Source organism: Rhynchophorus ferrugineus, unplaced genomic scaffold, assembly GCF_030347505.1.
Source record: "Rhynchophorus ferrugineus isolate W39M unplaced genomic scaffold, kcgeb_rfMv2 rfM7, whole genome shotgun sequence".
NCBI classification, from domain to species: domain Eukaryota; kingdom Metazoa; phylum Arthropoda; class Insecta; order Coleoptera; family Curculionidae; genus Rhynchophorus; species Rhynchophorus ferrugineus.
This window is the reverse complement of record NW_027472586.1, coordinates 15,792,838-15,819,828: the sequence shown is the minus strand read 5'-3', so window position 1 is coordinate 15,819,828 and position 26,991 is coordinate 15,792,838. Positions and strand designations below refer to the sequence as shown.

The 26,991-nt window shown below is 32.8% G+C and overlaps 1 protein-coding gene across 5 annotated transcripts in view; it reads left to right on the top strand.

The window, feature by feature from the left end:
• Nucleotides 1-26,991, top strand: part of Epac (Exchange protein directly activated by cAMP) — a 517,502-nt gene that overhangs the window by 329,721 nt on the left and 160,790 nt on the right. For all 5 annotated transcript variants that reach the window (XM_076410278.1, XM_076410279.1, XM_076410281.1 and 2 more), the window contains 2 exons: nucleotides 17,567-17,728; nucleotides 26,166-26,336. In XM_076410278.1, coding sequence (XP_076266393.1) covers nucleotides 17,567-17,728; nucleotides 26,166-26,336 — 333 coding nt within the window. The remainder of the gene's footprint in view (nucleotides 1-17,566; nucleotides 17,729-26,165; nucleotides 26,337-26,991) is intronic.

Genomic DNA, 26,991 nt, shown 5'->3' with positions numbered 1-26,991 from the left:
TTATTGAAGGTCAGTTACGGAAATTGTGTCATACTATAAAGCAGTCTGAAATTTATTTACGAATATAATAAGGACAATATTGTTGGAAACTCTCATGTTAATCTATAAACCTAAAATAAAAATAATATACTGTGCCTTAATAAATCTGAGGATATTAATAATGCGTTGGTTGACAGTGTACATTAATGGTTAAGGACTAAATATTTAGATATACGCAGAACATATCGATACTAGTTTTTCTTAATATTACATGATAATTAAGGAGTGGATATTATGTAATTAGTACTATTGACACCAGAAGTTGTTATGAAACTTTTAATTTGTCATACTTTTTATAAGGTACAAATAGTCCAATTGTCGATTATTAATCTAGACTAATTATACAACTGATTGTATAGAAAAAGAATTACAAGTAAAAAATCAGAGAGTTCCTCATTAAGTATAATCAATGTATATTGATAATTATGATAAAACTATTCTTCATGCTGTTCTTAAAGCTAAACAGAACAGTTTTTTCTGACTGGTCATATTTACCAAATATTTCGAGTCTAAAAGGAAGTCAATGTATTACTTCTAGACCTTACCAAGGCTTCGGGTAAGGAATGGCACCAACGACCGCTTTCAGAAACAATTAAGCTGGGAGCAGCCACATTAATTAAGTCCTACCCGGAAAACAGGTCGTTCTAAGCTTAAGGTAAAGGTTATTGAAGTGTTGTCGAACAAGAAGGAACCAAAAGCGAAGGAACTACCTGGAAAACAGGTGGTTCTAAGCTTAAGGTAAAGGTTATTGAAGTGTTGTCGAACAAGAAGGAACCAAAAGCGAAGGACTCGCCACTATTAACTTTTTATCTAAAAATACAAAAATGAGATATATTAAAAAATCGGAGTTACAGTGCTGTGTTGTGCAGTAACAGGTGAATTGAAGAGTACCCGACCTGACAAATAGATGGAGTTTAGTATTAGTTAGCCCTAACACTCAAAGATGCGTATATAAATTTGACAGCTGTCGGATCATCCGTTTCTGAATTATAGCATTTTGAATGAAGCAAATTTTGTTATTGTGAAGAAAATGGATAAAAAGGAATTTCGCCCGTTGACAAAATATTGCTTTTGAATGGAAAGAAGACAGTTGAAGCAAAAACTTGGCTTGATGCTGAGTTTCTGGACACTGTCCCAGGAAAATCAACCATCAGGGATTGGTATGCGAAATTTAGATGTGGTGAAATGAGCACCGAAGACGATGAACGTAGTAGACGCCCAAAAGAGGTTGTTACCGACGAAAACATTTAAAACATCTAAAAAATGAGTTTGAATGACAATAAGTTGAGTGAAATAGCAGACACTCTAAAGATATTAACTGAATGTGTACATCATATCTTTCACGAATATTTAGGTATGATAAAGCTTTGTGCAAAGTGGGTGCCGCGCAAGCTCAGTTGTTGGCAAAAAAACAGAGAGTTGATGATTCGGAACAGTGTTTGATGATTAAGATGTTTAAGCATAATAAGCCCAAGTCTTTGCATCTATATATGATAATAGATGAAACATGGCTCCATCATTCCACTCCGAAATCCAATCGACAGTCATTCGAGTGGACTGCACACGACGAACCCGCTCCAAAGCGTGGGAAAACGCAACAGTCGGCTGGCAATGTTATGGCGTCTGCATTTTGGGATGCGCATGGAATAATTTTCATTGACTACTTTGAAAAACGTTTTAAGGACGAAATCACTGAACGTGCGCATTTAAAGAAAAAGAAAGTGTTGCTTCACCAAGACAATGCACCGTGTTACAAGTCAGTGAAAAAGATGACAAATATCCATGAATTGGGCTTTGAATTGCTTCCTCATCCACCGTATTCCTCAGATCTGGCCCCCAGCGACTATTTCCTGTTCTCAGTTCTCAAAAGAATGCTCGCTGGAAAGAAATTTTCATCGAATGAAGAGGTGATGAAGAGCCGAAACTGGGGCCTATTTTGAAGCAAAGGACAAATCGTACTACAAAAATGGTATCGAAAAGTTAGAGTCGAGGGTCGCTATAATCAGTGTATCACCCTTGAAGGGAATTATGTTGAATAAAAAAAATATTGCCAAAAAAAGTGTTTTACTATGGTAGGCCGGAGACTTTTCAATTGACCTGTTATTACATGATGTGCGATTTTGCATTGTACGAAAATCTGCTCATAAAGAACAAAAATAATAGTAAACTAATTACTTCATTCTAAATATCAGTATCTGTCATTTTGTTGACGTTTAAACAACTTAATAAGAAAGGCAAAACTGAACGACACCAAATGCTATAAAGCTTGAATACTATAAACTAGATAAGACCAATATTCAAATAAAACTCCAGGAAAAAGCCCGTAAAACTCGGCTTAACCTTGATATCGGTGATCTAAATGAGTATTTTTGACAAACAAGGACTGCTGTATATCCTGAAATCAATTTGAAGCGACAAGCTATTTCAGATTCAGCACACAACTATTGACTAACCAATTGAGCTGGGTATTAAGTGCCTCCAACATAATAAAAAAAAAACGACAAAGTGTTTTATGTGGGCGACCATATGTTTGTATAATACTCAGAATTTATTTCAAAGTAGAATCCATATTTTCTCTGGAAGAGGGCAAAAACCCGTAGTCAATGGTCGATGGGATAAAGCTTCTAAAAAGTCAGACCTTATTTGTACACCCTATATGTTAAAAACACATTTTTAACTGTTTTTTAACAGTTTTCGATGTCATATTTGTATTCTATAGCATTCATAGTGATAGAACCGTTTACTGCCCTTTTTAGACATATGTCTTCTTGCTTTTGCTCCTATCATCTGAAGTAGCTAATAGAATGTAGATATAGTGAAGTATTATAAATATTACGATTGTTAAATACTTAATGTGGCCATATCGTGACCACTACTTTGAAACTTTAACAGAAAACTAGAATAATAATAATGGCCAAAGAAAATTATCCTGGGCATCACGCAAAATAATATTTACTATTATATTTAACCTTAATTTTATACTTGGCATCTTTCAGAAGCATTGCTACTTCATTTTTTTTTAGTTAATGTTATGTATGTACTTGTATGTTTCAAAAAATATTTTGCTGTATTTTCAAAAAGCATGTTCCTGCCTTGCGAAATACAGTAAAATATTTACAGTGATGTATACACGATGAATGTTTAAGGGAAAAGATCAGTCGAATTGTTATATATTATGATTTCATATTAACGAATAAACCAAATATAGGTTCAACCTAACCAAGAAGGAAATGAACTAAATGGATTTGTGCAATTTGATTAATTATTTTACCTGTCATTTAAGAGTTTATGCCACCTGTTATCATGATCAAAATCAATCGATAACGGGAGTCCAGGAAGAGTGTCTAGTTCTCAACCGGCTGTTGGTGTCGCAAGACTCTGAACGTTCTTCACTGTCCCGCCTCAATTGGTGATCGGCTGCAGCAGTTCTAATCATAGACGAAGTTAGTCTCTTATTTTTCAGATAATTTACGATTATCTTGATCCATGTCTTTTTCGAAACTGTTCACGGTATCTTCCAACCAAAATGTCGATTTCGTGACAAAAGTCTGTGGAGAATTTGTTCACCTTTCATTCGACAGACTTAACCAAACTATTGTAATCTACCTCTCTGAATTTGTTCCTCAACTGTGTACTGAATGTCGCTTATTAAACGAATAACTTTATTTCTGATACGATATCGCAATTGAAAGATATTAAACTTACAGATGTTAGATTGTAACAGTGTCCAAGTCTGGGAGCTATACAATAGGAGCAATAAAATAATCGTTCGAAAGAGGCTAATTTTAGTCTTAATTGTAATACTTCCTCCCTTTTACACATATCATCTTAGAGAGGTAAAGCTCAATTCGTCTTATAACTTTGTTCTTTTGCATTACTAATATCTTACACATGAACTCCTGCACTGACCTTAACTCGAACCTGTTGAAAATTACTATAGCAAGCGATCCATTAGTTGTCAATACTTTGCACTGCAGCCATCATAAGCTGCTTAATGTATTTTAACAGTTTTTAGGGACACATCTTCAGCTTCCAAAGCTGCCCAAACTCAGGGATGACCCCACCTGCCGTATTTACCTAATAATGTTCCATTAGGACATTAGTTACTTGGCTAGTGCTTAATTTAAAAATAATGTAGTTACATCGAAATAAAATTGACTAGAATGTTCAACATACTCGTAGAGTAATAGAGAGAAAACTCAGTAGGAGTCTCTGGAGAGGTTTGAGGAGGGGGAATTTTGCTTTGCCCGACATCTAGATAGAGTAATGATCGGTCCAGAGTAGATTCCCTTCAAGGGCGATACACTGATTATAGCGACTCTCCAACTTTTCGATACCATTTTTGTAGTACGATTTGTCCTTTGCTCCAAAATAGGCCTCATAAACGACAATTTAGACGAAAATTTCTTCCCAGTAAGCATTCTTTTGAGATCTGACTTCAGGAAATAGTCACTGGGGGCCAGATCGGGGGAATACGGTGGATGAGGAAGCAATTCGAATCATATTTCAGGTATTTTTGCCATTGTTTTCACTGACTTGTGACAGTGCATTGTCTTGTCCAAATAGCACTTTCTTTTGCTTCAAATGTGGCCATTTTTCGGCGATTTCGTCCTTCAAACGGACCAATAACGCTATATAATAGTCGCTCTTTATGGTCCTTCCTTTTTTATGGTAGTCAATGAAAATTATTCCACGCGCATCCCAAAATATAGACGCCATAACCTTGCCTGCAGACTGTTGCGTTTTCCCACGCTTTGAAGCGGGTTCAACGTGTGAAGTCCACTCGGATGACTATCGATTAGACTTCGGATTTCATCCATTGTCACATATTGACGCAAAAACTCGGGTTTATTATGCTTGATCATCACTTTGATTAGAGCTTAACACCAGGTAACAACCTCTTTTGGGCGTCGACTGCGTTCACCGTCTTCGGTGCTCATTTCACAGCGTCAAAACTTAGCATACCAATCCTTGATGGTTGATTTTCCGGCAGTGTCCGGAAACTCGGCATCAAGCCAAGTTTTTGCTTCAACTGTATTTTTTCCTTCAAAAAGCTATATTTTATCAACACTCGAAATTCCTTTTTATTAATTTTTTTCACAATAACAAAAGCTGCTTCACTCAAAATGCTATAATTCACAAACTAATGATCCGACAGCTGTCAAATTTATACACGCATTTTTCGATGGTTAGGGCTAACTAAAAAACATATGGATTTAATTTTAGTAACGCCATCTATGTGTCAGGCCGGGGACTTTTCAACTGACCTATTAGATAACATTACTTAAATGTTACTGGTAAATGAGAGAACTAAGAAGATTGTTGTTAAAAGGATTGTAATAAATATTACATAATTGGCCGCCCAACATCTACAGATGGGAACCCGAAGGAAAAAGAACCTAGAGAATAAGGAAGAGAATTCGATATTTTTCTTTCAAGATGAACCACTAACCGGCTGTTTTAATTTAAAATTTTAGGTCAAAACTCTCGTAGTTCGGGGCAGATCCAATATTGGCTCGTTGAATAAATATTTAAAATTTTCCATTACCGACAGAGCCGGTCTGTTTTTAATCGAAATCTCGCTCTTTTTGCCACGACAACTTAATTGAATTGCTTAATTTAGAACAAAATTGAGCGTTTCGTTTACCTAGATTTTTACTGTTGCTTACACACGCCTGTTTCTTGACAGCATTTTCATATACATAACCAGAAATCATACACAGACATGATCGTGTGAATTTGCTTGTATACAGGGTGGATAAATACATTATAAAATTATTGATGGTGTTCGTGAATAATTTATAATAACCAATAAGGCCCTAATGTACCAGGAAATGTTTAATATATTTTTTCATTTTAACCGGCCTCTATCTCTTGCAGTAACATTTTGATGGTAACTGCCGCAACAATTGCCGTTTCCATATGTAGAATATATAAAATACTATATTATATTAATATATTATTTGTAACATTAATAGTAAAACGTGCTGCATTCGACAGACCAAACTAAACTCAATAAACTAGATCGATAATTTTAAAAAACTACTTTAGGACAATTCCACGTAATTACTTTACGTGGAAAAATATTTCTACAAAAAAATCAATTTGAAAGAAAAATTGACGTTTGAAATAGAGTAATTTTAAATGAGCTCTAAAACGCCTAACCCCAAATCGTGACGTAGTTGTTTTGGTCGCACTGGATGGTTTGATTGGCTAAAGGTCTAATGTTAGTATTTACTATTTTAACTACCTTTAAATATGTCTAAAATGTACTTAATGTGTTATTAAAGTACTTGAAGGAACATAGTTATATGTTAACATAGTTACATATGCTTATAAGATTGTTAGGCTACTATTGAAATCACCTTCAAAATTACAATTTGTGCATTTTATTTAACCAAATAATACAAAGTAATTTGATAGAACACGGAGCTGCGTCATCAAATGTATATGATTCAAACAATTTTTTTGTGTTATAGTTTGTGTTTTTGTGTTGATAATATTTGAGGTTGGGCTTTATTTCAGTCCCTAATAATTTTGTTCAACTATCTAAAATTAGTATTTTGGTAGCCCCCTCAAATAAATTTACATCTGTATCTTCAAATTATCATCAAGACATTTTTCAGTATATATGCCATCGAGACAATTTATATTTGTCTTAGCATATTTATAGCATTTGATTTCAGTAATACTATTCTCACAGTTCCCAAGTGGCAATGGTGCTCTTATTGCCTACTCTTTAGAGTTGTAACCTGCATTTATTGATTTTTTTGTGTGTAAGTGTTATACTGATAGAGTTTTACTTAATGTTCTTCAATATTCTACCGAATTTCCTGGTTAATATGTCTGGAATATTCACTCACTATAAAAGCTCTAGTATTCCTTTTAAAATTATTATTTAATTTACGGTCACAGAATATAGTCATTATCAACCAATCGATGAAATTTAGTTTATATGCCTTGATAAATCCCAGTTCAATTTTTTAAATTATCTTTTCTTTCCGTTGGTTGCACAAAACTATATTTTAACTGTAAAATATAAAATAAATGGTCCAAATAAAATCGAAGCGCGCTAAAAAGTTTAAATGTTGAATTGCGGAAATTATGCTTAAGAAACGGTAAGTGACGTCAATGTTTCGCGCTTCTGATAGGTGTCTGTCTGTCTATCTGTCTATAGTACGTTATTATTGTTTTATATTTATTAGTTTCATGGTATATAGTGTGTGATACATTATACAGTGTCTGTTAATTTACAGTATCATCTTGAATAATACAAATAACTTTGCCAACATATGGTGTCAGTTATATTCCCAATTTATTTGGTTATATTAGTGAAATTTCTATTGCATTCCTACTAATAATAACTTAAAGATTTACTGATATTTATTTCTTGTGGATGTATTAAAACAAATTGCTCTTCTTCAAGTCTTCTTCAAGCTCGAACAGGTAATATTGTCCATGTCCAGATGACGCAGTAATAGTCAGTAGTAAAACTATCGGTTAACTAATACTGCAGAAAAGCACCTGACGGATAATGTAAATTTAACCGATCAGGTTGTAAACACACATGTAAATAAAAGCTGAGATCTATACAATGAACGTTTTCGAGGTAATAGAATTTGATATATATAAATATAATATATATAATATAATATATAAATAGATATAATCTGAATATGATGCCTAAGTAGATTAATCGTCACATGCATATTTAAGTACATTTAAGGTATATCGGCCGGTATTTGCAGCGCATCAGGACAAGTTTCATCTGCATGATTAAAAGTGCCACCATAACCACTGCAAACACTATTTGCTGGAGCCACATCTCAATCGAAATTGTTTTTGCGTAAAATTTATAAATTTTATTCTTATTTTCAGAATAAGCATAACATCAAATGGGTTCTTTGTTTTCAAATGTTCGGATAGGACGTTTATTGGATCCAGTAGTACTTTTATTTTATTCCTTTTTTTTTAATATCCAAGTTATAAGTGTAGTTGTATTAAATTTTATATAAGAATGTGCACAGAAATCATGTAAAGACCGATCCTAAGAAGTCTTAGAGCCGTCGCGTCCTTAATAAATAAAAACTTGTCAATCCTCATCATTTAAAAATCCAAAGCTGACGAAATCGATAGATCGTTGTCGGCCCGAACAAACAGATATCCAACCGGAATTGTGAATTTCAATTTTGACGTAACTTGCGCGTAATTCACCGGGTCGTCGAAACAAAAGCCGAACGATACAAAAACCGTTTCCACCAGTTGCAGCGCCGACTCGACGATGTTACTGTCACAATGTTCCAATTTAAAGTTCATCTCCGAAAGGAAACCTTAACTTTTCCGTGACCCGTTCCCTCATTTTCCAATCCCGCTCTTCCTCCCCGCTGGGACCGGAACTTTTCCTATATTTCTTTTTCTCCCTTTGTTGCTTTCACTCTTTATTCTAATCAAATCGACATCCGTTTTTTGTCTGGCGAGTTCGAAACAATCTACTGGATAAATATTTATCGTTGTGCATTGTGTGGGTAGATGTAAACTATAACGAGGGACCTGGAAATAACGCTCCCCCAGGAACGATTTATTTAATTTCAACATTGACGTATCTCGATTTGTAGTTATTGATGGTTTTATCGTGCCTTTATTCGTTGTTTGTTTTGTATTTGTTATTTTTAATAATCTGCTGTTATTTTTCGATGTCATAGTCCCATGCGAGTTTCATTATTTTACTTTTGTTTTATTTTGGAGCCTGTTTTTTATCAACTATGATTAACGTAGAATTTACTGAGCCTACTAATTGGTCAGTGAAGTTAGATACTTGATACTGATGTTTAGAAACAATCTAATTTTAATAATGTTCCCAACAACATTTTCTATTTTCTCATTAAAAAATAGATTTAACATTAAAAACTATAGTTTTCACAACTTCTTGGCTTCCCCTAGACCTATAGTCTTTATATTGTTATTTTATTATTGTAATATTATTGTAAATAATATATTGTTAGGTAGCAGAATTATAATATACTGATATATATTTCGATAGAATGCATTTAGAACTTTTTTAATAAATGTTTAATAAAATATGTATGTATATTTGATATTATTGTCAATACTCACTATATTTAATGGAACTCATCAAAAGGAAGAAAAGAACTCGACTTAAAATACAGAATCCTTCCACTTCTGGACCTGACAACATTCCTTTCCCCCTGATAAAGAATCTCCTTCTACCTTCTGAACATTTATGATGAGATTTGGTCACTTGGTTCCTTTCCATCCTCCTGGTTTCCTCTATCCTAATCTCAATATGGAAGATGGGTAAACCCCTGACATCTCCCTCAAGCTACAGACCAATTGTGTAAGTTATTCGAGCGTATGGTTCTCTACCGCCTATCTTGGTTTCTGGAAACCCATTCATTACTATCTGATTTTGGGCGTGCGTTTTGCTCTGGTCGGTCCACAGTAAATCATTTCGTGGGCTTAGAGAGTGATATAAGAAATGCTTACTCCGACAGAAAACACCTACTGGTACTATCACTGGATTTACAAAGTGCATTTGATAGAGTCTATAGGTCTTTCATAACGAACAATATACATTACTTCGGACTTATGGGTAATATCTTGGACTTTGTAAAGAATATTCTCAGCAACACACCTTTCCGAGTCTGTTCTGGAGGTTTCCTCTCCTACACATACCCTCTCTTGACTGGAGTCCTTCAGATCTCAGTTCTATGTCCTACTTTATTTGTAATAGCCCTTGATTCAATAACTAAATTCTTTGACTCAAGGCCCACCTACAGATTTTTTGCGTAGGGCATACCTTTTTATTGCTGAGTCAAGTCTCCAAACTTTGTAGATAGGCTCCTTCAAGGAGCACTGAACCGTATTTCTTCCTGGTGCTCCTCCACCGGATTCCTTATCTGTCCTTCGAAGTCCTCTATAGTCGACTTCTGTCGGAAGCGGAACTATACCTGTGTCCACTCCTTCTCTCTTAATGATACACCAATCAAAACTGTTGATCGTATAAGGTTCCTGGGACTAATTTTTGACTATCCTGGGAGCAACACATCAACGAACTTAAAAATCGCTGTTCCAAAGACATGCAAATGCAGCGTTGGCTATCTAACAGGCACACAGGTGCAGATCAGGAAACCAAACTCAAAGTATATTCCTCCATAATCCTTTCTAAGCTAGACTAAGGCTTCCTACACTTCGCCGCTGCTGCTCCAAGCATGTAAGTTGTGCAGTCTTATAGCCTTATATCCACCCCACCACTTTCTTTTCGTAGGGATTTACTATCCCTAAAGTTCGCTGGGAGATTGCTTGCTCTACCATCTTCCTTAAATCTGATCTTCTCTTGAAGTCATCTTGCCGTCCTGGACTTCCTTATCCCTAACTACTCTACTCGTACCTTTCACATAATTACAGATCTTCTGCCTGGGGCTGGAACTGGCTTGTTGCATCCCCTCCTTGTCTCTTCTTGTCGCAGCCAATATATCTCAGTTTTTTGCCGAATCAGTATGTGTATGGTCAAGCATTATCATGGTGGAAACGTCTTTCCCATTGATGAATTTCCACCACTTTTATTTAATAACATAATTCACGGGCATCCGTTTTTGAGAATAGAGAATTAGGCAGGATATAAATATATAATAGAAATTTAGGCGGGTTTAGGCATTCTTCTTCTATATTATTGCCGTATTTTTTCATTTTACGCAAACCTTCATTTAAAAAACGCTGTATTTTCAGCAGCAGTTCGCAAATGTAAACGTAGTCAATTAAAATTTTCACTATTAACGAATTTCAACCCCTTTATTGAACTTGTTACCTCTAATCTGGTATACCTAGTTTTCAAAGGCTTTGTACATCATTTTGATTATTACCTTCACTGATTAAATCTTGAACCCGTATAGAAGAGTTGGCAAAATAAGCGTTGAAAAAAGGCGTAGTTTAGTCTTGATTTCTTCATGAAGTAAATATTACTAAATATGTGAATATTTTAAACGTATTATACTATAACATTAGCTGTTATATCACTTATATCAATGATATTTTATTATATTGATGTAAGCTATAACCAAATCATACACTAGAACTTTTCGACATAAATCTCCCACTCATTTTTCCATCAATAGCTTTTTTATTATATCTGATGCTTAGTTTAAGTTCGCCGATATCAATCAAATAAAAGAACTTGTTAACTAAGGAAGTTTAGAACAAACTTCTCTCGATTATCTTGAAGGTGCTACGGCACGTTCACCACGTTCAGACGAAGAAAAGTTTGCTTCGGTAGCAGTCGATTCGAATTCGCGAAGTACAAGAATCATAATTTTTAACTAACTTTAACTTCGAGGTCGTCGTAGTAATTTCGTTATAAACAATTGATTGACTTTATTATATTTAAAATGTGACATTTGTTTTACACAATTTTGATGTCACAATTCAACAAAATCTATTTATAATTGTATAGGTCAAAGGATTATATGAAACTGAGTAACGCATTTGTGAGTATGGATTTGTTGAGTCGATATGAACGATATGTCGTGGAATGTGATATGAACAAAATATTGTCATCAGCTTGTATTCAATTTGTAATCAATCCATGAACTGGTTAAATTTAATTATCAATTAAATGCAACAGTCATGCCAGAAGTGTTAAATCTCAAACATTTTCGAATTAGGATGTTTTTGTGTTGGATTGGCAACATTTATAAAAGCGGCGTTAGTTAATCAAAGCTCACTAGAACTCGGTAAATATCATTTTAATTTCTAATTAAATGTTAATGATGATTTTGAAAGAAACCCTTTGGAAGAGGTTATGGTTCTCTATAAAAAGCCAGTTCTTTTGCAAATGGTACTTTGTCAAAAATCAGAGAACATCAACCGATGAGATCCGGTTTACGTCATCAAGTTATGGGTCTATTCAATCAAATTTAAAGAACCTCTTGGTGTTCAGACCAGTGTTCTAAATGGTATCGAGAGTACTCAAATTCTATCATCGTTATCAAACGAAGTATTTTGATAAATAACACATAAAATTCACCACTATGGTACCTTCATTTCTAACATCATATTGACTATTCACGACTATTTCATAAAAACTTAAATGATTCTAGAGACCAAAAGTCATTCATCTTCAAGAATTGTCTTGAAGGCTGGAAAAAACATTGAAATACGTTGCATCTATCGAAGGTTATTTTATCGAGAAATAGAGACTTAACTTTATAGGAAATTTTGAGAAAATATTTCGTGACGTTCAACATCTAGATGTCGCTACTTTTAACTTATTACTTGCTTTAATCGCTACGCTATATGCCGCGGCGAGATCTGATTGGCTGACTTCGTTTCTATAGTACGTTTGTTATTTATTTATTTTGAGCGTCATTTTCAGTATGGCTGACATAAGGAATAGCACGTTTATTACTATTAATTGAAGAAGAATGCCCAAACCTGCCTAAATCCCTATTACATTACTATTGTACGTTATATTAGTATATATAAGTCGGTAGAACAAGAAGTAAAGTGAATTATCGATCTAGGAAGTGTTTTTTAACCGGACGATAGATAGTAAATAAGTGCGCAATCGTTTTTGTGGGATATATATATATATATATATATATATATATATACAAAATATATATATATATATATACATATATATATATATATATATATATGTATATATATATATATATATATATATATATGAGGAATTTTGTTAGTGTTATCAATTGTATAGCTACCTTGAGGGGTTCTTCCCATTAAAGAAAAAAAGGTGTAATAATCCATATAAATGTATTGGCTTAAGGCCATATAAAGAAAATATTTTTTTTGAATCTAGCTCATGGATTCAGGAATATATATCTTCAACTTGTATGTTTAGAAATCATTTGATGCGCTTAACATAAGTTAATTTTTTTCATCTCAAGACTCTTTAAATAATTTACATTCTATAGTAGTGGGGGATGACTATAGCTTCAATTCCAGATGGTCTTATATAAATAAACGAGCCAAGGCAATATCTTATGCACCAGAAAAATGATTTATTATACTGTCAGTAGGTCTCTTCTTTTTCTTTTAATTTTAAACACTTTAATTTTATCCCTCTATATTTCCACGTCGATAATATAACATATTTTTGTAAAAAAAAATTAAAAACTGTAAATTTAAAATCTTTTAATTGTACGCTACGTAATGATTTTTCAGATAGAATATTACAAATAATAAGGTGTGTTATATACTTTTGGGTAAACCCTTAACATATATCTAATAGATTAAATTGATGGCACCAAACAAATATGAAAAAGGAAAAAGACGGCAGAGATAATTTTGATTTGCAATGAAACAAAGTTTTTTGCTTATGGTTAAAATAAATTTACATTGCATGGTTATTGTTATCGATTATATTTATATTTATTTATTTTTACAGATCATATTTATATTTATATATTATTAGGCATTATATTTAATTGAAATTTATTTAATAAATTTATTTCAGATAAAAATTGTTTTTAATTGAATTTCATTGGTCAAATAAACATGACGTCAAGACCGTCACGTGCCAAGCATTACTAATAAGCCAATTAAATGTATTCACAGTAAAATATCTTTCTTACAGGTGCCTGTAATGTAGATTTAAATTGATCAATGAAATTACTTCAGTGGATAATTATGCGCTCTCTGGATATTGGTCAAAGCAAAACTTTGCGCTAGAGTCCCCTATTGAGTAGCGTCTCTATTACTCTATGGGTTGTTTAGAAAGGACGATAGCACAAATAAATTTGACAACATAAATAACCAGTTAATAGTCTCTATGCATTTTTTATTAGCGCATTTTCTATTAGCTAGGTTTTCAAGTATTCTGAGTTTAATCTGGATATGCACACTGATTTTAATACTCAGTCCAACTACCTTTAACTCAACTTCAACCAAAACCGCACTTAACATTTTCTTCAAACCTGCAAAACACTTATGTTTTTGCGAATTATTATTTAGAATTACAATATATGCGACAGCTATAAATAGCCTTAAATAGTAGTTTTAATTAATGAAATGATGTCTCTTATTAAACATAGTCGCTCGATGAGGATACATTGTTAAATATTCTTTCTTGAATTATAAGATTCCTGAAGTCCTAGCACCATGTGAAGCACATAAATTAGTGCTAAACATAAAGGAAATATTGACTAAAATATTTCTTCTTTTGATGATGCTAAAATAAACGTATTAAATCATTTTAGTATTGCTTTTTAATGCATTAAACTGCTTTAACTTCTTTAATTAGCTTAAATTACCTTGGCTATTTAAAAAAACTTCCTTTAATAGACTGGATAGTGTTAAAATTTGTCTCATCTATTGTTATAATGAAAATTCTATGACTATATAAGTTGCAGAAATGATATTAATGGTTAAGTAATATATGACCGTTGGACGACTCTATAAATACTGACATATTAAAACGTTACATTACACATACAAAAAGTATTGCTTCAAAAATGTTGTTGTTTTTTGTCTTTACCTATAAAGTTGAAATATACTGTAGAAAGTTCAGAGACTCTTTATATAAGATGCGCTTTCTTATAAGATATTATTATACTCTTTCGCCTCAGGTGAATTTAAATTATTCAACAGTTGATATCTGTTAACATAGAGATTATCAAGTGTGATCTTACAAAATGAACAGGTATAGAAATAGTTTCCATGTTATAAAGAATTCCAGATCCTAAAGGATAATTTGAATTAATTTAGACCCAATGGTCGCAAAAAGATAATGCAAATGGGATTTGTAGGATTTGATGACTAAAATTAATATTTACTTTGAAGATTTGAAATTTCAGATAACAGAATATACCTCTCAATGGTATGTTATTTACTTAAAAGACATCTCTTGCATGGAACTTATGACCATTAACACATTACGTTAAAATTGTTTCAAATTCAGCAAAAAACATCTATTACTGTTTATTTAACAATGCTAAAATTTAACGATAATACTAAAAAATAAAAGTGATAAATAATTTTACCCAAAAAATTATTATTCCTTCCGTGTGTATATTACTGGGCTCCATCTAAACGGCTGAACCACTTTTGATGATTTTTTTTGTGCTTAGATTGAATATGGATTCGAAAATGGTTGAGGTTTACAACCGAAGCCAGTAGACGGCACAGCGATAGGGTTCCAGGATTTTTTATCTTACGATCATGTTATAGACACTTGTTTTATTGTCGAAATAAATTCTTCCGTTCAAACGATGTTCAACCAGGACAGCGAGTGTTGAGATCTCTAGTAACTATATTTTGTTTTCTTGAGGACATACACCTTATACTTTTAAAATGTCACTTAAATCTATTGAATAGTTTTCGAGTAAATATCCCTAGAGGTGGTTCACTTTTGAAGGTGCCAAGACAGTATAATTAACAATTTACATATCATTGTTAAATATATATAAAAGCACCTGCAACGTACTACATACACTAGCCCAACTTAAGCATGTTTGCTAGAATCATACAAAAAAAATAAGTGACTTTATGAATGTTCTGCATAATTATACAAACTAGCGCATCCGAGAGACGCTGTTCAGTCCCAACATCGCCTTTTCATTGGATTGAATAATTTATATCGAAACTAATGTATTTGTAATTGTAATGTATCCTATAGTATTTGTTTTGGAATGGTTGCAAAGGGGAAGTGTAAAATATGGTTGTTATATATTTTATATTCAGAGAATATCAAAAAGAAAAGAAAAGAACTGAAGTTAAATTTCAAAAGAATGTACTGGTTATTTGGAAGAAGATCTAAATTATCCGTACATATTTACTTAATGTTATACAAGTAGATGCTAGAACTTATGAGGACCACCGGAATTAAATTATGGGTATATTATCTGCGATACGAGTGATTTCAGAATCAAGTGAAGGTTATGCATTATGGCAATCAGTAGAGCATAAAAAAAATATATTGCCTATGTGTGTATATATGTAGTGGTCTGGATAGTGTTAAAATGTGTCTCATCAATTAACATGGTTTAATACATGTCCATTAGACGTCCCTATAACTGCTATCGTTTCAAGTTATTATATTATGCATATACAAAATATTTCTCCAAAAAAAGTCCTGCAATATATGGAAAAAATATCATTAAGGTCTGTCTAGTAATTTAAAGAGAGTTAAATGACATACACACGAACAGAAAGAAGATTAATATAATAGTAAAATTTGAGAATACATACAACATTCGAATATCCTTGCTTAATTCTCAACCTTATTTGAATGCATCAACGTTTACTATAATCATGTATACAAAATCGTTTGTTAACTATCCAAATGATCAAGGTTATTCATTATGGGAATCAGTAGGGCATAAAAGAAATATATTGCCTACGTTTGTATATAATGTACTGGTCTGGATAGTGTTAAAATATATCTCATCAATTAACATGGTTTAATACATGACCATTAGACGTCCCAATAACTGCTAACGTTTCAAGTTATTATATTATGCATATACAAAATATTTCGCGAAAAAAAGTCCTGCAATATATGGAAAAAATATCACTAAGGTCTGTCAAGTAATTCAAAGAGAGTTAAATGACATACACACGAACAAAAAGAAGATTAATATAATAGTAAAATTTGAGAATACATACAACATTCGAATATCCTTGCTTAATTCTCAACCTTATTTGAATGCATCAACGTTTACCATAATCATGTATACAAAATCGTTTGTTAACTATCCAAATAATCAAGGTTATTCATTATGGGAATCAGTAGAGCATAAAAGAAATATATTTCCTACGTTTGTATATAATGTACTGGTCTGGATAGTGTTAAAATTTATCTCATCAATTAACATGGTTTAATACATGACCATTAGACGTCCCAATAACTGCTAACGTTTCAAGTTATTATATTATGCATATACAAAATATTTCGCGAAAAAAAGTCCTGCAATATATGGAAAAAATATCACTAAGGTCTGTCAAGTAATTCAAAGAGAGTTAAATGACATACACACGAACAAAAAGAAGATTAATATAATAGTAAAATTTGGGAATACATACAACATTCGAATATCCTTGCTTAATTCTCAACCTTATTTGAATGCATCAACGTTTACCATAATCATGTATACAAAATCGTTTGTTAACTATCCAAATGATCAAGGTTATTCATTACGGGAATCACTGAAGCATAAAAGAAATATATTGCGTGCGTGTGCATCCTAGTTACGATAAAATAACGAAAAAAAACTTATGAGGGCCGGTCCGGGCGACAAAAAGGGCTCTCCGATGAGTAATTCGTCCCCTCTGACGAATTAAATCGCTGAAATTAATTCCGACTAGTACACGGCCTGGCATCTATTTCAACGTCCGTTCGGCGATCGTCTTTTTTTTGTGCATCAGCCTTTCAGTTTCAGCCGAGCCGCATCGATTACATAACTCGTGTTTTTTCCCGTCCACTTCGCGATAACGAACGCCATTTATTGCCCAGATATTGTTGCGGTTCATTAAGGGATTGTTTTTGCAGGATTCGGACCGGCTGTCGCGGGCAAAGGGATGAATCAGACCGCTTCACCACCACCGAGACGATCGATGTCACCGGATCAGTGCAATCCCGCTGAACCAATTACCGATCAGCCCAGTCAGCTTATAGGGAGGATTGGATGGGCCCTGAGGACACTTCTCTTATGTAAGTTAATGCTCCTTTTTTACGCACCATAAGAAGGTGGGAGGATAATATTTTTGTGTCTGTATGATTAATCCACAATAAACACATAATGTTTTTGATGTTTTCTGTTTATAACTTAATTTTTACATCGGTATTTTAACTTTAAAATGGCATTCATTGGAAACAGTTTGGTACAATAACAATATTCATAATTTTTAGTTAGCTCTAACCCTCAAAAGATGTGTGTATAAATTTGACAGCTGTCGGATTATTAGTTTGTGAATTATAGCATTTTGAGTGAAACAACTTTTGTTATTGTGGAAAAAATGGATAAAAAAGAATTTCGCATGTTGATAAAATATTGCTTTTTAAAAGAAAAAAATACAGTTGAAGCAAAAACTTGGCTTGATGCCAAGTTTCCGGACACTGCCTTAGGAAAATTGACTGTCAAGGATTTGTATGCTAAGTTTAGACGTGGTGAAATGAGCACCGAAGACGGTGAACGCAGTGGACACCCAAAAGAGGTTGTTACCGACGAAAACGTTAAAAAAATCCACAACATGATTTTGAATGACCGTAAACTGAAATTGAGTAAAATAGCAGACACTCTAAGGATAGCAACTGAACGTGTACATCATATCATTCTCGAATATTTGGGTATGAGAAAGTTCTGTGCAAAGGGGATACCGCGCGAGCTCACTATTGACCAAAAACCACGACGAGTTGATGATTCGGAGCAGCGTTTAAAGATAATCAAGCGTAATAAACACCAGTTTTTGCGTCGATATGTGACAATGGATGAAATATGGCTTCATCATTTCACTCCGAAGTTCAATCGAGAGTCATCCGAGTGGAATGCACACGATGAGCCCGCTCGAAAACGTGGGAAAAGGCAACAGTCGGCTGGCAAGTTTATGGCGTCTGTATTTTGGGATACGCATGGAATAATTCTCATTGACTACCTTGAAAAAGAAGGACCATCAACAGGGACAATTACGTAGAATTATTGGACCGTTTGAAGGACGAAATGGCCGAAAAACGGCCGCAATTGAAGACAAAGAAAGTGCTGCCTCACCAAGACAATGCACCGTGTCAGAAATCCATGAATTGGGCTTCGAATTGTGGCCTCATCCACCGTATTCTCCAGATCTGGCCGCCAGCGTCTATTTCCTGTTCTCGGATCTAAATAAAATGCCCGCTGTTAAGAAATGTTCGTCGAATAAAGAGGTGATCGCCAAAACTGAGGTCTATTTTGAAGCAAAGGACAAATCGTACTACAAAAATGGTATCGAAAAGTTGGAAGGTCGCTATAATCAGTGCATCATCCTTAAGGTGAATTATGTTGAATAAAAAAAAAACTAATTCTGCCAAAAATATTTATTTTCCAATGGTAGGCCGGGGACTTTTCAATTGCTTATATCTTATATATTAAGAAAACTATTTTCCAACGTATTCTAGAACTTTTCCCATGTTCTGTAATAGCTTCACAATTGTTTTACCATGTATTAACACATATATTCCCATTCGATAAAACAATAAACTCACGTTAATCCAAATTTATGACGTCAAAACATCTCAGTGTTGCCACATCAACTTTTGAGTTTTATTTCATTTTAGCTTTGATATATAACAAAATTCTAATCTAACTAATATGATGATAGGCAACAATCATAAAATTCAAAATAATTAATTTTAACATTATAGTATATCTCATGCATATATTATCCAAGGATTTAAAGTACAGTTAATTAAACAGTCACGGTAGTTTGTAGGTTAGGGTTGTGTTTTATTATATTTACATTTAACTCTTTTCCACACCACCTATGAGGTGGAGTTCTAGGCGCATTTTTTATGTAGTGGGATCCCTTGGATGTATATCTAAATATTTAATTTTACTTTCATCATTTTTAGAGAGCATTTTTACATTTTTACATTTAGTTCTTACTTCCTTCGTTGCAGTGCCTTCTTGTGTACATCTTTATTGATAAAATTCTGAACAGGTTCACACCTATCTGGTCGCACAATTACTATAGAGTTATTACATACTATGTTAATTATATAGTAACCTTTAGTTGTCTACTACCATCATCCTGTCTCGGTAATTGTCAGCATCGAATGACAATCTTACACCCGGAAAGTTTCATTCAGTCTGTGACACTTTTTGATTCGTTTTTCAAGCCAATAACTATGCTTTTCAATCTATCTAACACTTGTTTACGATTCTACCGTTTGTCAATTTCTACTTCAGTGTTTCTGATGGAGTTTATCCAAAATCCAAGTTTATCCAATTTATTTAATAGATTGTGGTTCAATTAATCATGTTTCCCCCACAATAGAGTAAAAGAACCAACTTAAAAATAATATGTTACTAAAACTTGTTTTCAGAGTATTTTTAATATAAGATCAGAAATTTATTTGCTATATAACATTAATTAAAATAATAGAGTTCCGTATATTAAAACATATCAAAATATAGGTTATGCAAACCATCTCAAAAACTAGCACTCACTAATATCTGTTAAATTGCATTTAATTAAATCTGATTTCCATTAACTTTAAATGATCAACAAAATATTAATAAGTGTGAATTACTATGCCACTGCACATAATAACAAAGTGACATAAATAAGATTATTTTCAGAACTATAAAAACTTCAGAGCGTCAAATACAAGTATACATAATCTTTATTCAGTTTTTTGTCATAAATATAAGTATGGAATAATAAATAAAGTAATACATGTTTGTACATTAAAACAAATAATATATGAATACAACAATTCTGAAATTGATATTTGACTTTATTTAGCATATATACTAAAACAATAACGAACATAATTTGGTAATTTAGTTTTTACAATTTAGAAATATATATCAAAGAAATCTACTTACAATCGTGAAATTAATTACTAACTTAAATTATTATAATTCTAAATAAAAATTATATTATACTAAATTTGTATTAAACTATTTTATAACTGTTAATATTCTATGCAATATTCCTTTTAACTCTTAATGCACAAATTAACGTATATGTTACCTACAATATTCGGTTAGTGTTTTGTTAAGAAATACATTAACTAATGAAATCTGAAATTAATCAGAACTCAATTTTTTTTTCTTCACGAGACATGAAATTAAATCAATATTGTTATTTCGGAAATCTAAAGCAAAAAAACAGACCATTCTTGTTATTCTCGAATTTGGTTAATCTATGTTGGGATGAAAATTTCATATATAATAAAAACGGTATTTTGGGAAATTGCTATTGAAATTTTACAAGCATAATTAATAATTTTGCTCATTTATCTCTCTGACAGCTTTAACATCGGTTAAAAGGAATGTTAACTTGAAACTAACAAAAATGTCTCCTAAATTGGTTCCGATGTATATATTGCTTATAAAATCGGGAGAATTTTTAATTTTACATGTATTGGTATCTGTTAATTCCTCGAAATATTTAGTTAAGAACATAGCAATATCGCAGATTAGACCTCCCATATACTTTCGCATAATTTTGCCAAAATCGGAATTTCGATATCATCTAAGGCCCATCACTACTTACTACAAGTCGTATGCTAAACATAGGAAAGGTTTTCAACAATATTTGATGACCTTCAGTGCTAGTAGTGTTTTGTTGTGTCTATATTGTGTTATACGTGGGTTGATATTTATATTTCTGGCCTCGGCCTGGCCTATTTCTCCTCAACTTAATATTCTTGGGAACATTTGGTGATTTGTGATGTTTAGTATTTCAGTAAGTAAATGCTCTTTTCTCAGACGGTCATGTAGCGACTCATACGACTATTTGTTTGCTAGAAATTTTTGTAAAAATCCGAAAGTCTATTACTTAATTCTGGCGCTCATACAATATAATTTTTGGACTAGGCAAAATGTCAAATTTATGAATCATCCATTGTAAAGTCAAATTTTTGTACAATGTAAAAATTTTCGATACCCGTAACAACCGTTGATGAGCTTAAAACTTGTATTTTGGAGACATCTTAATTAGAAAGGAAAAATGCTACGAAAACTGATTTCAATCCACAGAAATCTGCATTAGTTTGCATGAGAATATTTTTAGAAACTATGTATTTGTTTTTTTTTTTTTTCAAAATTTGGCTAAAAGTAAAGCAACTGTCGATATAGCCTCTTGAAAGCAATTACTTATTTCTTATAGAAAATATAATTAGTTTCATTTTGCTCTTTCTGGACCATATTGGTAATATAATATTTATAGATGCAGCAATACATTTCAGAGACCTTCCTGTGCATAAATATTAGAAATATATATTTGAAGAAAGATATTTGATCTTTTACTTATGAATCCTTGTAAAATTGATTATTTCTGCCTTTACTCCTTCGCTAATAATTATTCTAATTTATTATATTATTGGAGTACATACGTTGAAATGTTTTCTTTTGCCAAACATGTATTTGTTCTTGCTTATTTACTTCATCTTTAATTCTCATATATATAAAATAATAAAGTATTTTATATACACGTGTCCGCGAGAGCGAAAAAAATTAAAAGTTATCAGGCATATTTTCTTACTATATACCTTTTTTCCGTAGAACAATCAAGAGGTTATTAAAAGTTTATTCAATTTCGATTCAAGAGTGTATGCCGGATGCTTGTATATTAAAAACTTTGCGTAAAATACGAGGGTTTGAGGCATGATTTATGGATCAGTTTGCATCGTCGATAAATATTGGATAGATGGGAAAAAATTGCGTTCGTCCTTTTACCATTTTATTGAGCTCATGTTGGAATTTTGCCTTGTTTGGTTGGCGTGTTTATTTTCTTTTTAACTTTGCTATAATACGAAACATAAAAAATGTATTACCACCAGGTACTTTCTCTGCTTCGATACAATTAATCCGACGCTCCTTCAATATTGGTGTATCGCTTTTATTCAACGTGGCATCTTTATTCTTAAAAAGTTCGGGTTCAGAAATCGATCAAGAAGATGTTAGCGTCAGGTTTTTCAGATACAAACGGAATTTTGTTCATGGATTATTTCTAGACCGGTAGTACAATAAACTCTGATTATTATGGTAAGCAAATAGATGTAGAAATTCTCAAGAAATGCTCTTGTTTACTCACGAAAACTCATTTTCCACCAAGATAACGCCCTGCTTATAAAACACCAAAATGCATCATTAAAGTTGTTAAATATAATCATAGAATAATAGACAGACAAGTCAATAAGCGTTTCCGAAAAAAAGGTTTGCTATCTCCAATCTCTAGGTAAGATTATATATAATCTACCATTCAAATAAATTCATTGGTTGCTTTAAATCTTCATTTTAGGCCCCTGTTATTAATTTTAAAAATTAATTAAAGATATTTAATTACTTCTTTAATAAAATTCACCATGCAGGTGCGGCACGTAATAGCCTTAACGTCAGGTTTCATTGTTAATTAAAATTTTTATAAATACTATTTAATTTCTAAAAAAAAAATACTGAACAAAACTCATTAAAAATATAAATATAATTTATAAAAATAAATGTGAATAAATGAGTTCTGTCTTTTTATTCTCTTATAGTGAAAACAAATATTGGTTCTTTTCCATCTAAAATTCTATTTATTTATTTAATCCTAAACTATATGGCACGCCTTGTTTTATTTTTAACATTTTATCTGGAAAATTATTATGTACTGCACAATTGAAAGGTTTTCTATTTACTTTTTTACGATCTCACAAAAAATACGTTATATTATCAGCGTGGCAATATCACGGCATAGAGTATGAGATAACTTACAGATCTATGTTACTAACGGTATAACAAAACTAATTGGTTGGGGTCTCAACCTGTCGATCTACAGAAAAACTCAATTGAATTAAAATAAAAATTACAATTAATTTATTTTTACAAAAGTTTTACAAAATAATCTGAAATATATACCACGGAAGAACGTAATTTTGTTTATTCGTATAAGAACATCTGAAGCTAAGGCTATAGAGTTAAGTTGCAAATTCTCAAGTCCTGGTAATATATCCCTCGTTAGTAGGTAACATAAATTATCTAAAGAGCACCATCCATCCTCATCCTTCTTCATCCATCCTCTGCACTCAACTTATGATGAGTGCTTTAAATGAATTTTCAGACCGCAAAACGAGCTCTACAAAGTAATTATTATATTTTTAATTGAAGGCACTTTTCCAAATTTGTTTATTGTTGTGTAACAAAATGTTGCACTATTTAAGTACTAAATAATTTTGCACAAATATGCCTCGTATATTGAACTCTTTGAACATGAGCTATTCTTTTAATGAAGCCCATATTAACAAATACCATAGTCGATCCAAGAATAAGAGAATGTTTCCTGTTTCACCCCTTACCTCCTGTTCTTTTAGAAGGGGATTAATTTGTGAAATTAAAAAATAAATATATAAGCTTTGAATATAAAAAATAAATATAAAATGTTGAGTGAAGTAACTTTTGTTATTGTGGAAAAAATGGATAAAAAATTATTAACGTGCTGATAAAATACTGATTTTTGAAGGGAATATATACAGTCGAAGCAAAACCTTGGCTTGATGCACAGCTTCCGGACCCTGTCTCCATCAAAAATTGGTATGCTAAGTTTAGACGTGGTGAAACCGAAGACCGTGAACCCAGTGGACGCCCAAAAGTGGTTGATACCGACGAACATATTAGAAAAATCCACAAAATGATATTGAATGACCGTAAATTGAAATTGAATGAAATTGCAGACACTTTTAAGATATCAACTGAATGTGTACATCATATCATTCACGAATATTTGAGTATGAGACAGCTCTGTGCAAATTGGGTGCCGCGCGAGCTCACTTTTTACCAAACACAACGACGAGTTGATGATTCGGAGCAGAGTTTGAAGTTTGAGTTTTTTCATCATTTCACTCCGAGATCGACAGTCATCTGAGTGGACAGCACAGGATGAACCCGCTCCAAAGCATGGGATAACACAACAGTTGGCAAGGTTATGGCGTCTGTATTTTGGGATGCGCATGGAATAGTTTTCATTGACTACCGTGAAAAAGGTAGGACCATCAATAGCGACTATTACATAGCGTTATTGGACCGTTTGAAGGCTGAAATCGCCGAAAAACGGCCGCATTTATAGAAAAAGAAAGTGCCGCTTCACCGAGACAATGGACCGTATCACAAGTCAGTGAAAACGGTGGCAAAAATTCAAGAATTGGGCTTCGAATTGGTTCCTCATCCACCAAATTCCAGATCTGGCCCCCAGCGACTTTCCTCTCCCTAGGTCTCAAAAGAATGCTTGCTGGGAAGAAATTTTCGTCGAATGAAGAGGTGATCGCCGAAACTGAGACCTATTTTGAAGCAGAAGACAAGCAAAGGACATCGTACTACAAAAGTGGTATCGAAAATTTGGAGGGTCGCTACTATCAGTGTATCACCCTTGAAGGGTATTATATTGAATGAAAAAAACTAATTATGCCAAAAAAAATGTGTTTTACTATGATAGGCCGGGGACTTTTCAATTGACCTGTTAAATGATTTTGTATCACCATTCTGACGGCTATTCCTGATTGTTTGATTTGGTCGTATTTCGCTTAATTATAGCGTATATTACACAAAATTTTAGGTCTAGAAATTCTTCCTCTATATAAGCTTCCTTCCAATATAAGCTTTGGCTTTTATGGAACGCCTCCAGGTGCACCCGTTTCCGACAAAAAGGGAGGCAAAATTTTCGCTAAGCCGATTAATATATAGAAGATTAACTTCTTTCGTCAGTATATTTTTAACAAATACATTTTTTTATTATTTCTTTACTCCATTTAGACTATATACACTTTTAATCGTACATTGTACTGTTAATTTTACTTTTCACTCAACAAATTTACATTACTGTCATATCATTTTCTACAAACTTCATTTTCATAGCCCATTAACTTTTAACTGAGCGAACGAATGACGCTATCTGTATATATAAAATGTCTATATACTGTTACTTTTTAAGAGCGCTAATAGAATTACAAGTTGAATAAGTGTTATTACAGATATACGACCATTTATTAAGAAAAACCAAGGTGTCGATTCATATCACATGGTATAAAGTTTATTATTTAAATTTACTTTCAACGTAATATGTTGTATCATTTTGTATTATGTAATTGTGCTAAAGCGATCTGAGCATAGAAATGGCATTCAGTTTATTTCGTATATTCAAGAGTTTTATTTTAATAAATCAAACCTCTGGATATCTTACACGGACTTTATTAAAAACCGTTTTTGCTGCGTCGAAAAACACATAAAAAACTCCTTCTCTGCGAAATTTATTTCGTCGAATTTCCGGAACCTGAAGAGGCATCCAGACTAATGAGCGGGCTCCGCCTTTAACAAGGATCCAACTTTGATCTTAGAGCATTGTTTCCTTAATTCGTTGTTTTCCTTTTACAGTTGTTTGCCGCTTAAGATTTCGTTTTTTTTTGTCTTTTCCAGCACAAAATACCTGTCTGAAGGATCGCAAAGTTTCCGGCAGATTGGTGAGGAGGTGTGCTCCTGGAACTGAACTGGTCGATTGGATGTTGAGCTTATCCCCCAGTCTACATACCAGGGCGCAAGCAGCAGGAATGTGGCAAGCGTTGTTGGAGGAGGGAGTTATATCTCATGGTATGTACTTAATACTTAAGCGTTTTAGAATTTAATATTAAATGAGGTCTTAATATTCGGTTTTGGACAATTTTCGTAGCGTTTATTAATAAATTTAACTGTTTTTTATAATGTGACAATTAAAAAAAAAATTAATATTCTTCATTAATCTCCATTAATAAAGAAATAATACCGGTTTTCACATAGTTCTTTTTAATCGATCAAGACCACGAAATTGGAAGTCAGAAACCAGAAACATTTACAGCGATCAGAACGTGATTGATAGTCCAAGGGAACATTGCCTGGATTATATGTTGGATAAACTAAAACTTCTCATCGAAAATCTGGCAATAATTAGTGAATTATTAAGGAACATAAGGTAGAATGTTAACATGTTGGAACACAACAATTCCTATTACTCAGTTGGGTGCGTTTTTTTTTCATTTGCCTGGAGTAAATTTCTAATTGTCTACAGTGAAATTTTCAACATTGCACAGTATCATCATTTTTACATCAATCCTAGCTTCGCAAAGGCTTTCTGAGGTTTCCGCTGATGTAATTAACTAGCTATTACCGGTTAGAATTTGACTATATTTCGGCCGCCCATACCATATGTTAATCGCTGCCATCATGTCTTTTATACCCCAGTCATGAGGGGGAACTGACTAGATATATG